Raw genomic sequence first — 13,769 nt, forward strand, 5'->3', positions numbered from 1 at the left:
GAACGGAAAAATACTGTCCCAGAAACTGCTGGGAAATGCTGCTGCAGCTTGGGTGAAAAGGAGCAGAGCTGCAAGTAGAAGGCAGGCTGCAGGACTGCAAATGGGTGGCCATTAGCATCATAGACATTAAAGCACTTAGGTACTATGCAACACATGACAGTCTATTTTAATTTTAAGTGTAGGTAATTTAGCTTGATTGACCATGCTAAGAAAATGGCAATACATTTAAACAGTAATAATTTTGATGTTTTCTTTGCTGCTAGGTTAAGCGGGGGAAACCACGTGTAGTAGATTCAAGTCCATCATAATCTGCGTATGACGTGAAAAATCAGTCCTTGTCAACACAGCCAGGATTGGTTGCATGCATCACATTTAATGGGCTTTCTGTTCAGTAGCTTCTGTGGGTGGTGAAAATGGAAAATAATCCACACAAGCTTTTCCCTTTAACCCCATGTAGAGCATTAAATACCATCCCCATGGAGAGAATCTAGGCTATGGCTGTCAAAGATACTTGAGAACCTTTTCTAGTTTTGTAATTCTTCTTGGCTTTTTCAGAACAGAAATAGCAGTAGCATGCAGTATTTTGGCTCACTGAGAGGGAGAGGGGTTTTTTAATTAGAGGCCATTTTCTGAAACTGGAAGAACTCAAAGTACGTAGTTAAATCTTGTACAAGGGTGGGAGTAGAGGATGCTGAGAGATAAAGCCACGCTAGGGACAAAGGGCCAGTAGAAAAACAGTGATTTTAGAATAAGATGATTTCTTTTCATTAGTGTTTTTAAGTATTCTTTGATCAAAATGGAAAACCCTGGCTGCTAGGAACAAGGACGTTCATTGCAAGTAATATTCTGAATTGTGTGGATTTCATCCTGGTAAAGTGGCAGTGAGGGGAGGGAATGAGTAAAAAATAATAAAGCATGAAGAGAGGGGAGATAGCACGCAGAGCACTTCTTCGTTGTTCATCGCTTCTTGAACATGGTGCAGAATTCAGATGTCGAAGTAGGAATATCGCTTTCCACATAATCAAACCTTTTAGAGAGGAAAAATGCCAAATATGCATTTAAGGATATAGTTTTGTAGAATAAAGGACAGCTTAGAAAATGTGATGGAAAAATCTGAAGTTAGCCATAAACATCATTTACTGGAGAGCTACTTTGTTCCCTTAACTTCAGTGTGTGACACAAGTTGTCTACTCTTGCTGAATGTAAACAAAAAATTTTTTGTAAGACCTTAAAAAAAAAAAAAAAGCAGCTAAGTTGTTTTAATTTTGCCATACAAATTTGCAGTGTTTTTACAGTGAAATTGAGTAGCAGAGTCGGGAGTGTCAAAATCAATGAACGGGTGATATTAATAAGGTAGAAAGGAAAACTTCAGAATTTAAGAATACACCTCGGATTTTTTCCAAAACATTTATATTGGCAAAGAGAGATAATGATATTGTAATTGGTTTTCTTTAACATACACATTTCAGGTTAGCAGCCCATATTGCATCATCTTGTTCTCTCATTTCAATCAGATTCGTAGCTTTCCCAGAACAGTGCTCATGTGGTTGCTCGGCACAAGCCTTGAGCTTGGTTCCCAGTGGGTGGTGATCTCAACACCGTGCTGTTACGGACAAGTAATTGTATGATAAAATAAAGGCACTTTGGAGTACCAACACCATCTCAATTAAGCTAAGGGAGGTCTGTGGAGGCAGGAAGACAGCCTTAAAGAATTAGTGCCCTCACTACTTAGAGTCAGTTCAGAGAAAGTAATTTCTAGCGGCATTCCAGGCTACTGGTTTCTGACTCTGGAGATGACATGCAGCTAGCAGGCACCTATCTTGATGTCCTGGGGACCTGTCTTTAGGTGAACCTTATCTTCTGTTTAGAGTTCTCCCTGTGTGTTTGACACCAAACAAATTCTATGGCTTCTGCTATTTAAAAACTGAAGCACAAAACATAACCCCTAACTCCCGAAACCAAATAAACTTGGAGAATTAAGACCCGTGTTTAGATTTCCTCTCAAAAATACGTTAAATGTATGAGTAGTATTTATATAGGCTGGGCAAATGCAATGTGCCTGTTCTTGAAATTTTACAAAACTGTGATAATATTTGAAAATATTTCAGTGTATCTCAACATTTTTCTTAATTTTAGCACTCTTGTTTTTCAGGGTTCAGTGTAGAATGCCAATATAACATTTTTATCCTAGTACGAGTTACACAGATTTGAGATCTGTTGTGGCTGTAAAATTAGTCTACTTGCTATATTAGTCTTTAATGCTATATACCCACCTACAACTGCAGGAACACAGCTTGAAGAAAATTTAATTAGGAAAATGAGGCAGATGAAATAGGCAATGTAATGTGTACATTCAATATGAAGAAGAGTAAATACACTTTTCATCTGAATAGTCAGAATAGAGACTGTGTTAAACTGGGCTGAAATTTTCTTTTATCGGAAATGGATTTCTTTCATTTTCTAACATTACTATGTAATTGTCCTCCTTATTACTGGGATTAGAAACACTACTATCATTAAAGAAGAAACATCTTTCACCAATTATATTTAGTTTCTGTCTTAGCTGGCAATGACCTCCTCATTATGTGAAAAATGGAAGTCCCTGGAGGAACAGGCTTAGTGAGGTGATTCTAATCAGCTGGGAAGCCTTGTGCACACACCATTTGCATCTCATGACCTGCATGCATGCACCTGTACTGTATTGATTTCTGCTTGTTTACAGGCCATTCAAGCAATAAGCAGGTAGAATTTAGATGACTGAAAACTTGCTCTGCTGGTAGCACTTTCCTGCCTTGCTGCACTCTGGAATATTCCAGCCCTGCTGCAGTGTGTTGCTCTGCAGCCACAGATATTTCAGTTGTACCCATTGCACTAATGTATTTTTTAGCATTTGTATTGGTTCTGAGCACAGACGATTGTGCTTTACAGAAAAACACAGAGGATCACTAGGGGAGAAAACAGCTTAAGTAATACATAATAGATTGTGAATAATTGTTCAAGAAAAAAAAAATCCCATAATCCCTTTCAGAATTGGAGATGACAGCACTGGGAAGTCTGCAGTATTACATGGTGCAACCAATACAGCTGACACACTTGTTTGAAACACATGCTGTATTTATTTAGTCTGAATCAAGAGATAGAAATACATTATGCAGATATATTATTGTACAGTAAGCCAATAGAAAAGATTTTATTACATGCATTAATTCTATGCATGAGATTTAAAAATGTTCTAATAATTCTGGGTTGACCTGGTTGGGCTGTAACCTGATTCTTCAGACTATTGCTCAGGGAGGTGTGAGGCCAGTGGTTTTACTTCACTGATTCTTTCTGGCCTTTTTTTTTTTTTTTTTTTTTTCTTTTCAAAATGGCAATAAAATAAGCAAAGATGCATGTGGTAGGTGTATTATGAATACATTGTATAGTCAACCTAAATTCTGTGGTCCACAGAATCTATGTATGGATCCATTTAGCATTTTCTGAAAATGCATTTTTAATTGTTTCTAAAGCATTGAAAATACCCATCGCTATTAGAGAGCCATGGTGACCCAAACCCTGCGGCTGATAATGTTGCATATGTTTATTTTGGCAAATGTTGGGTGTATTTATACAGGATGTCAACTCAACTGACAAAATCTGTTTTGAAAATCTCTCCTGAAGTATGAAAAAGGATGTATGGCATTGTTCTGATAGGGCCATCGGATACGTATTTTTCCCAGTACAGCTTAGGGTTAATTTTAATAAAAACATTCCAGTGATGAAATTATGGTGAGTAAGTGATAGGGTCCAGCTGATGGTGAATATCCTGAAGAGACTCTTCTCCTTTATGGTGTTACTGTGGATTGCAGAGGTATTCTCCATAGGTTCATTGGAGGTTGCACAAACTGCCTATGATAATGTAGATATTTGTAGAGTCATGGCCTTGGTTTCCAGTTGTGAATGAGCTTCCTGGGCTCAGGGAATTCTGCCGCTTCCCTGCCTGCCACAGGTTACCTGCTGGAGCACTACCTCCTGGCCTACAGTGTTCGACTTCAGGTAAACCCTAACGTCAGTTCTAGAATTTGGGTTCCGTTCCATCATTCTGGTACATTCTACCCACTGTTTCATGGTACTAGCTCTTCCCATTTTGAGATATTGAAAGCTCAGGATTTCCCATGAATTTAACGACTCTTGTATGCAGATGTTAAATGGAGGTCTTAAGGACAGATTAGTAGTTTGCTATTAAATCTAGATAGGATTACAAATCCTCAGGGTTAAAGGGGAGAGAGAAATTAATTTTTATTGTATGGATGGGATATTGTGTGGGATCGTGGAATATTTAGATATGTTGTATATTTAAGATATTTAGATAATTAAGCTTTTATTTAAGATTTTATTTTTTATTATTTTTATTTAAGATCTTATTTCAACAAGAAATCCAGTGTCATTTTTATTGCTTATCAACTCTCCAATATGGTCTTTCTGTCCCAAATCCACTGTCTGCAGTGCCATTTTCACTTTTACATCAGGGGATGCCCTTGCCCTTAACATGAAGCCCTTAACACAAATTTAACCTTGGTTCTCGTATTATCAGTATTTGTTCCATTCTGCAATTCTAAGAATTTTGCAACATACTCTTCAGAGTGGGATTTGATTATTTTTAACAATGAGTTTCCAAGTCACCATTAGATTGGCAAGACCCACAGGAGCCCCTAGTAATTTTAGGTAGATGAATTAGAATAGAAAAGCACTAGCTCATCCATTTCCAGCTTCCTTGGAGTCTCAGTTGCTGAAGCACGGGATCCAGGCCTTATTTCCAGTGTCATCAACCTTATGCTGCTATTGGTTTTTGTTTTTAGCTTAGGGCAGCAAACCAGGACCTCTCCTGGTTATTACCAAAATCTCAGGTTCTCTGCCTCCTTAAATCAAACTTCAAAGCATCAGATTTTAAAATCAGCATCTGTTATTTTAAAGCCTTTGTTCTGTGTTTAGGTATTTTTCATGTCTCTGGAGAGTGCTTTTAGTTACCAGTAGTCTGGAAGACAGACTAAGAAATGATCACTAGTACTTTTATTCTGTCCATAGTATTGCTCGATGCAATGGCAGGTGTGGCGCTACATTTGATTTTCCAGATACTGGAGATACCAGCTTACAGTTTCGTCACTGGATGGTAGTCCTGGCTATTTAATGTGTTTTGCTCCTTTATTGGAAACATTTCCTTCATTGCGAAGAGAACCATGTCTCTATCGTATCATGTAAAAATGTTCTTGCATGTTTTAATCAGCATGAGAAACTCCCACAGGAGGGTTGCTGATGGACAGCTTAAGAGAAATGAGGAAGATTGAAGTTCCTAATTCTTTTTTTCAGACATCAGCACAAAATCGCAGGTGTTTCCTCTGCTAAGCGATTATTCTAGTAGCTGAAGAGACTTGATTTTTTTTGTAGGCTGTCAAGTTTCCGGTTTAATATACAGTAAGGGACGCATCTTCTCAGACACTTATTCTGTTGACTTTGTGTGGGGGGGAAAAAATATAGTACGTTTTCAGATTTTTGAAGCAGGTGTAGTTAAAATCTCCACAATTCCGTGGTCTGCTCAAGTATTTCCCTTAATCTGTGATTTTCAAAAATAAAACAAGACACAGCGCCTGCTTAGAGAGCGTTTATTACTTGAACGTGTAGTCATGTGATTGGTTACTGTACCTTATGCTAAGTTTTACACATGTCTTTCTGGTGTAAAGCCTGACTTAAATGCATCTGCTGTCCTTATTTCAGTTTACTGAAATTCTTTGTGGAATCAGCTGAAAAAGCCAGAACCTCCTTCCTAAAAACAAACACTTCTCAAAGACACTTTCAAAGTGTGTGCACTTAGAGGGGCTTGTGGTATGTACTTTTTGTTGGAGCAGATACAAGGAGTGGGACCTTAAATTAGAATAAGCCTTTTAGATAAAGAACCAAGTTTGGGTCTTACTAAACACAGCAGGCTTGCAAGAAAAAAACTGCAGCAAAAGACCCTATGTGACTCTAACAGTATCTTTCCCCATCTGAAGCAACTTATAACTGCATTTTCTGATTAGTCACTTGGTTCAAGCAAGGTAATGCTTTCAGTGTGTCTGAAGTATTGTGTCACATGAAATTCTTCATTACTTTGTATTTTACCCTGCAGCACCTTGGATATTTCTGATTGAATTAAATACGATAAATACTCTAGGGCTTAAAGACCTAAAATAGACACTGTTAGGATTGTGCCTTAGTTATTTAAGAAGGATTTTCATCCTCACCAGGAGGAGAGAAAATTTTAGTGAATGAAAGTGGAACTCTTTGGCTTGCTTTGTGTAGGAGAAAATGTTGCACACAACTATTGATCGTTTTGGTGGTACTTTTGATTTTCCAGCTACTGGAGATACTAGCTTACAGTTTCATTGCTGGATCGTTCACATTTCAGTTGCTCAAACTAGAAAACATGGATGGAAAATGACTAAATATGCTTTCCTTAATTTGTCAATATTTCTTCAATTGAGGTATTTTGTGGAGAAATTGATTTAGAAAATGTGGTTTCTTTATTTTGTAAGTCCTGTGTGCATTGATTTGCATTGTGGCAAAGGGCATGCAAAATACTATTTGTGCTTCTCCAAGCACATATGACTCAAATGTATACACTGCAGAGCAAATGAAAATGGGAGAGAGAAATTACATTCTCTGTCTAGAATTTTGTGGCCCTGCCAAGATGATAAGAAAAGGGTTTTAAGTTATTATATATAAAATTTTTTATTTGGAAAGAAGCCCTTGCCACCACCCCTTCAAAGAAGTGGCACTTTTAGGAAAGCCTTACCAACCTTTCCAAAACACCTAATGCCTTGATGAGCCCAGGAGGTACTTTAGTTCGAAGCTGCCTAGAGCATTTGGTTGTCTTGTTGCTGTTGTTTGGAAAGGCAAAGTCAGTCCTTAACTATTAAGTCCTTAAATATTAAGTCAGTATCTTAACTATTGTCTCTTTCAGACCCTGAAGATTAACATTTATTATGCTGAGATTTGGGCAGCACCTCGTCAAGCCCTCTGTGGTCTTCCTGAAGACTGAGCTCTCCTTTGCTCTCGTGAACCGGAAGCCCGTGGTCCCAGGGCGTATCCTTTCGAGCAGCGCCTCAACGATGGGCGCCTGCACTCTTGGGAAAAGCAGGAGGAGTTCGGTGTGCTTCAAAGGCCAGGTAGGATGCTACGCGGGTTTATTCTGAAACCAGGCAGTGGAACATAATACGCTTGATTGGTGTTGCAGAACTGCCGAAAACAGTTGCTTAGCAACTGTGACCTTAGAGGTGAATTTCTATTGACCTTTTCACCACAGAAGATGTATAAACAACCAGGTGCTACTAAAAGCATTTTAAAGTGTATCTGAGGTGGTACTGTTTAAATTTCATATTATGCTAAATAACACATCCTGCTTCCCTTTTAATAATGTCACTTATTTTTAGATGTGGTAACTTCTTTATGGAGGATTTTCAACTTCTCCTAGCTAAATGTACGCAATTTGTCAAATGGCAGCAGAATCCAGTATGAAGGCGCTCATTTTTTTGGGACAGATTGCTTTGATTAATTTAGGTAGGAATGGATTAAATAAACCATCTGTATAGCGCACGCATTTTCTGAGGAAAAAAATTAAGCCCCATGTTGTAAGTAAAATTCTCAGTTTAGAAACTGTATAGGAACTTGATTCTGCAAGATGCTGAACTACCTATTTAGTGTATTTTGTAGCGAGGCATGTTCTTTTCCAGTCAAAACTCTGCTCTGTAACTTGTGCTGATTTCAGTGGCTTGAGTTGGATCTTTTCAGAAGCTCAAGACTGATCATTTCCATAGAGGCCCATGGTAAAATTTTAGTAGCAACTCAGTTAGGCAATGGCTGAATGTGTTTTGGGAAAAGAAGAAAGTAATTTGCAGTTTATCAAAAGCTTTCTCGTTCTTTTTCAGTTTTATGTTGTTTCTTTCATAATTTAAAATTTAGTAACCTTTAATATATTTTTTTAAACCCATAAATGTGTTTCTCCTGAAACATGGAAACTTCCTCTCCTTCCATCACTTCTGTAGCTTAGAGTTGTTCTAGATAGAACTTCTCTCTACACCTGCTTTGAGTGGTGTCTGTCAGATCATTTGGTTGTAAATGCGTGGCAAAGATGCGTAGACTTTACAGAAACTTGAAAGGTGTTACTATCTTACCAATATATTATAAAGAACTAAATGAACAATTCTTCTCAACTTCAAGTTTCTGAAGTATCTGATGTAAATTGATGTGATTTACAGATTTGCCGTAAAACCCCTCACCTTTTCAAAGCTATCGAAGGCCAGTATTGTATCGGTCATTGTGAGATGCAGAGCCAGTAAACGCTTGGGCAGTATGGTGGTATGTGCCTTGTCCAGATCAGAGAGTAAATAAAATGTTATCTGTACTGTGTGTGGAAGTTTTAAAAACAATAGTTAATGATTTTTTTCAATTTATCATTTCAGTGAACAATTGCATCTGTTGTTAAAAATAGAGTTCTTTCAGATGAAAGATACTTGTTTGAAAGTTTTGTGAGCACCCAGTAATGACAATTTAAGCAGCCTATAAAATTTAATTATTACATGCTTCTTTCCCTTTTAAATAATTAAAGATTATAAACTCTAGTTGTATAGTTATTGCTGACTGTTTGGCAGATACATTTATTTGCTCAGGTTTAGCTTTGTTATCCCACAATGAGTATTGCAGCATATTTTATAGTGTCACATTGTTTTAATAGCTCATGTGTTGTAATATATAATATAGTCTTTGTTTCTCCATTGAATAAATGTTCAGGTAATAAAAACCCAACCCTTTCCCTTTCTCATTACAATAAGAAAAAATTAGAAAAGATCGTGATGCAAAGGCTAGGATACAGTATGTAAAATAGAGCAATTTGCAGTTGTAAGCCTTTAAAATGTCTGTATAATGCAGCATTCATCTCAAGACCTGGCAGTAACAAGTGTATTTTCTTTGTTTTATTGCAATAATTTTATCTGCCTTGTCTTTGGCACACTTGTGACATTCCTTTTCATTTTTTTTTTCCCGTAGAAAATAAAATATTAATGTGTGTGAATTAGAGAGACAAAGGAAATCAGTTTGAAAGCCAGCTCTCTCCAGGTGGTGGCTTTAATTAACTAGTAAGGTTGAAATTCCATCTTGAAACAGAACGTAGGATTGGAGTTGTGAATTTGCTGTAATAGTTTTAAAATAAAGCTATACCCTGGAAAAAAAAAATCAGTCAAAATGGTCTTGTGGAGTTCAGCGTTCATGATTTGAGCAATGCCAAAGCGTGCTTGTTCAGTTAACACGTTACAGAGTTTTGTTTTGTGTATTTCCACCTGCCGATCCTGTGAATTCAGTTTGACACTTGAAAGTCAAACTGTGCTAATAGGAATAGCAAGAACATAGTATTCATGGTAAGGAAAGAGTTCCCCTTTTCTTGGAGAAAGCTGCCTCAATTTCCCCAGCTTTACACTTCTGTCTAATGGGTGCATACTAGCTCATGGCCGCGGGAACCTGTTCAGAGTAGGATCCCTTTGAATGAAGATGTGATTATTGCAGATTCTTGAGCAAGAAGGAACTGGGATCTTCTATTGAGTAAGGGGTATCTGGCGTTCAGCTGGAATTTCTGCTCTGTAAGCTAAAATCCGCACATGTGTTTGACAGCAGTAGCAAACTCATTCACCTCTCTTGGCACAACCAAATGGAGGGGCAGAGCTACACGGGGCCAGTGTGCAGGATTAGTGCGTGTTTCCCTCAGGACAGCCCGTCCCTTTGCTGTCACCTAACAGAAAAATGGTTAAGGCTCAGAGGTGCCTGACCACAGTCAGCTCCCATGACAGAATGAGGAGTACATACGTACTTGCGCTGTTCTTCCATCTAGTTCGAAGGGGAAGATGGGGCTTCCCTGCCCCTTCTATTTCTCTGTCTTATTTCAGAGCAGCCAGGCACACGATATTGGGGACAGTCTTGATTAATGAGATATTGTTTTTCAGGGTGTGTTTTTATGTTGGTTTTCTGTTGTGTACAGAAATGGTATGATTTTCTTTTGCTAATGCCTGTGAATTGTTATGGAGCCAAGACTCTGGGTGGGAATACTGTATGCAGTGCACATCTGAGCAGTTACCTAGGGAGTGGGGAGGAGGTGTTATTGTGTGAGCTTGCTGGGATTTGTACGCTTATACAGGTACCAATATTGTTTTCTATGAAAAGCAGAGTCCCTGTTTCCTCTAAGTTCTGTTAGCTTGCTGCTCTGCAAAGAGTGATTGTGAAAGAAGCCATTTGTGGCTCCCTTGAACACCTACATAGTTGTTTTAGAGGCGGCAGCTATTCCATAGCTGGAGTAGTGCGGGGATGCGTCTATAGCCAGCAAATGCATTGTTTCTGTCTCACAAAAGGCACAAGATGAACTGAATCTGCTCATGCAACCAGCACGAGCTAAGCTTCTGTTTGTCTTCTTTCTTAAATTATTTCATTCAGAGCCTTCCTGCTTCCATAGTTCAGAGCAGAACTGTGGTGTCTTTTTAAAGAAAATCCATCTGCTCTTTGACGGGGACTTTTTGCTCTTTAATATGGTAACAAATACTTTGTGAATGACACACCATTTTATTGATGTTTTCCTAGCCATACACCATAGCTTTACATGGTTTTGCTCACATCTTCAATAAATATGAACTGGGTTTTTTTATCACTGCCTTTCTCATTGCATTGTGCAGGGTACTTGCTTTCATCTTGTGTTAAACATGAAAAATGAATTTGAACATTAGTAGAATCCATTTAGGGACTAGGACTTTTATTATAAATAAAATCATTCATTTGTTATGTCCAATTTTTTTTCAGCAGACAAGGTATTGATCTTTGGATTTGTGTTCAGGATGCCTTAAGAAGAACTAGCACAAAAGGAACACAGCAACATTTGTAAATTGATTGAATGCAATATGTAATGACAGAGACAAACATCAGATCTATGGCAATACTATATTATACAAAGCATTTTTCAACAGTTTATTGAATTGGTTATTAAAAAGAGCAGGCTTTCCAGCTGGGAACAATGAGCTGAGGGTTATCAGGACCAAGCAATTTTATAGAAATTTGTGGTGGACACTGTGGCTGCTTCAGTAGGTGCATGTGTATGTGTGTAATAAATTAGAATAAACACTTTACAATCACTTTTCATCTGCATTTGATTATGAAAAGGTTTTTCCATTAAAAAAAAAAAAAAAAAAAAAAGACACCTTTTAACTGCTATATACTGAATTTTGCTGGAGTATTTGATATTGGTATTTCCCTAGAGATCTACCATTTTCCACCAGAAAGTATTCTGGTTGTGGGGTATAGACAGTGTATAAAACCCCAAAGCATGTGATATTTTCTGGCAACTTCATCACTATATGAAGTTAATGGCCATTATTTGTTGCCGAGACAGTGTGCTGTACTGAGAGTTACTGCAGCTTCTTCCTTTTATTAATGAGCAGAGAAAACATTAGTTGAACCAGATGCTCCTTCAAAGACTTGATAACACCCTAAGCTGCAGTGTAATTGTTCTGGGTCTGTTGCATGGGTGGGACGGGATCCAGGGTCGTGCGATGGAAGAAAAGCATCTGCTTTGCTGTACGATTTGTCTGTTTGTGAGCTTCCCCGTCATACGCCGTCAGAATTGCCGAATTACTTGAGACTGACATATTCTGTACTGTCACAAATGATTGCTGCTTTTCTTAGAAGACTTGCAGTTAGAACAAAATAATCCTTTTGATTAGTATTATTTGTTAATATATTTTAAAATTAATTTTTAATTTAGTTACAGTCCTGACAGAATTTCCATTGAAGATGACACAGTGGCTCTGGAAAGAACAGTAGTATTCTCTCACAAGTTTGGTTGAAAACCGTGGTGCTTAGCATGTATATGAAATTTTAATTCTTCATAAAGTTACAGAGCTGCTGTTTATTGTGATTTAGTTAGTTTCTACATTGCACATTTATCACATCGGAATTTATGCTACATAATTACAAATTTTATGGGTTTCAGCCTAAACAAGTGTTAATATTTGCCATAAAACTAAGATTTAGAAAATAAAATTCAGTTATATTGCAGAATATATAAATTTGCATTTACATATTGCAAGAATGAACACTGCAATATTACAACTACACATTACACGTATTGAACCCTGTGGGAAGGACTCTTTAGTGCTTGTTACAGAAGCTTTGTATGCATTACTATTATTATTAGTTTACATTAGCACAATGCTAAGGAGTAGTCATGCTCCTTCCAGCCCCTTAGCAAAGAGCTAAAAAAAGGGGGGGGGGGGTTGGTAAAGACTTTGTAATCTAAATATGATCTTGGAAATAGCAAGGGAATCACTTAGATAGAAAATGTTGTTTGGTACAATGAGGAGTGAACTATTTCTATGAATTTCTCAATGTGTCTCGTAAGCCTAGAAGAAGAGAGTACTAGGAAAAGGACACCTTTCTACACCTTTGCTGGTATAGAAAAAACCTCCTGAATGGGAAGAACGAATATAAATGGTGGACCTTGTGTGAAAATGTGGGGCAAGTATGTTATTAGGTAAATTCTTTTAAAGATACCATACTGAAGCTGTTGAGCATCAGTGGAAAGTCCCAAGTATTTTTCTTCCTCAAATCCCAAATAAAGCTGTTCCATGATTCTTCCTTACATGAGCAGTCCTGATCCCTCAAGTAGGGCTTATTAATGCCATAACACTTATTTGCACAAATGAGAGTAAGAAAAACAGTTCCTATGTTTAATAATTTTTAGCTAAATTAAACTAAGTTGCACAGAAGGTGAGGAGTGGGGCTGCACCCTTGGCAGCAGCAAGCCAGTAGATCAGCTTCACTGTATTCTCAAGCTACCTTCTGGGAAAAAGGTTTTCCTCAGACAGCCCAAAGAACGAGTGCTCTGCTCTGTGTATGTAAACCACTTGAATTTAGTGGTGATAGAGGCGCCAGTTAATTATCTCAGGGCTGGAGTAATTTTGTTTGCAGTCTACAAACAAAGGGATGGTGTTTGACTTGCATTAGGAAATGCTGCTTCAGAAGATAACAGATTCAGGGCTCTGCACAAAAGCTTGTCTGTCTTATTGGGGGGCTGGAGTTCAACTGTATTATTTGGTCTGATAAAAATACTTTCTCTCCCTTCAAATCCTGTCTTGCTTGAAAGGTGCTCCCCGTTGAAGGAGAATGCACTTCACCTAAGGATTTACCTATTCTGTTTGCATTGTTATAGTTGCATTAATATAACAGTGCTTATGAAAATCCCATTCTAAATGTTTTGTGCCAGTATTTGAAAAAGAAAGAAAAAATTAATGAAAATAAAAGTATTTTTTGCTGATTTGCAAATGGATTAAGTAACCAACTAAATTACTCATTTACCTCCATTCAGCAGATTAGTGATAAGAATTTCTCAGGTTGTATCACAACCTGGAAGAGGTATTAAAAAAGCTGTCTTAAGGCCACACCTGGGAGAGGCAGTAGCTCCTAGGTTGGAGCCTGGTGCATCTTACCAAATGCCATGGAGGGATGAGCAGCCTCTTACTAGTGATGTGTTCAACTGACCTTCAAACCTCTCTATATGCAGAGTAATGAGGCCTCTGAAAAATGGGCTTGTAGGCTGCGTGTCATAACAGGTTGGATCTGTGCAATTAAATTTCTTGGCTACATTGCTAACGTATGCTGAAATCCAGATGAAAAATTCCAATTTCATTTTTGTCTCATCCCTTTTATTCACCTGTTAGTCATCATCG

At 37.8% G+C, this 13,769-nt stretch overlaps 1 protein-coding gene across 1 annotated transcript in view; it reads left to right on the plus strand.

Annotated features, from left to right (window-relative positions):
* FHIT (fragile histidine triad diadenosine triphosphatase) overlaps positions 1-13,769 on the plus strand; it is a 450,758-nt gene that overhangs the window by 17,196 nt on the left and 419,793 nt on the right. Inside the window, 1 exon segment of the mRNA XM_035903802.1 lies at positions 6,977-7,098. Coding sequence (XP_035759695.1) covers positions 6,999-7,098 — 100 coding nt within the window. The 5' untranslated portion in view covers positions 6,977-6,998.

Source organism: Egretta garzetta, unplaced genomic scaffold (assembly GCF_000687185.1).
Source record: "Egretta garzetta isolate BGI_Z169 unplaced genomic scaffold, ASM68718v1 scaffold91, whole genome shotgun sequence".
In the NCBI taxonomy this organism is placed as follows: domain Eukaryota; kingdom Metazoa; phylum Chordata; class Aves; order Pelecaniformes; family Ardeidae; genus Egretta; species Egretta garzetta.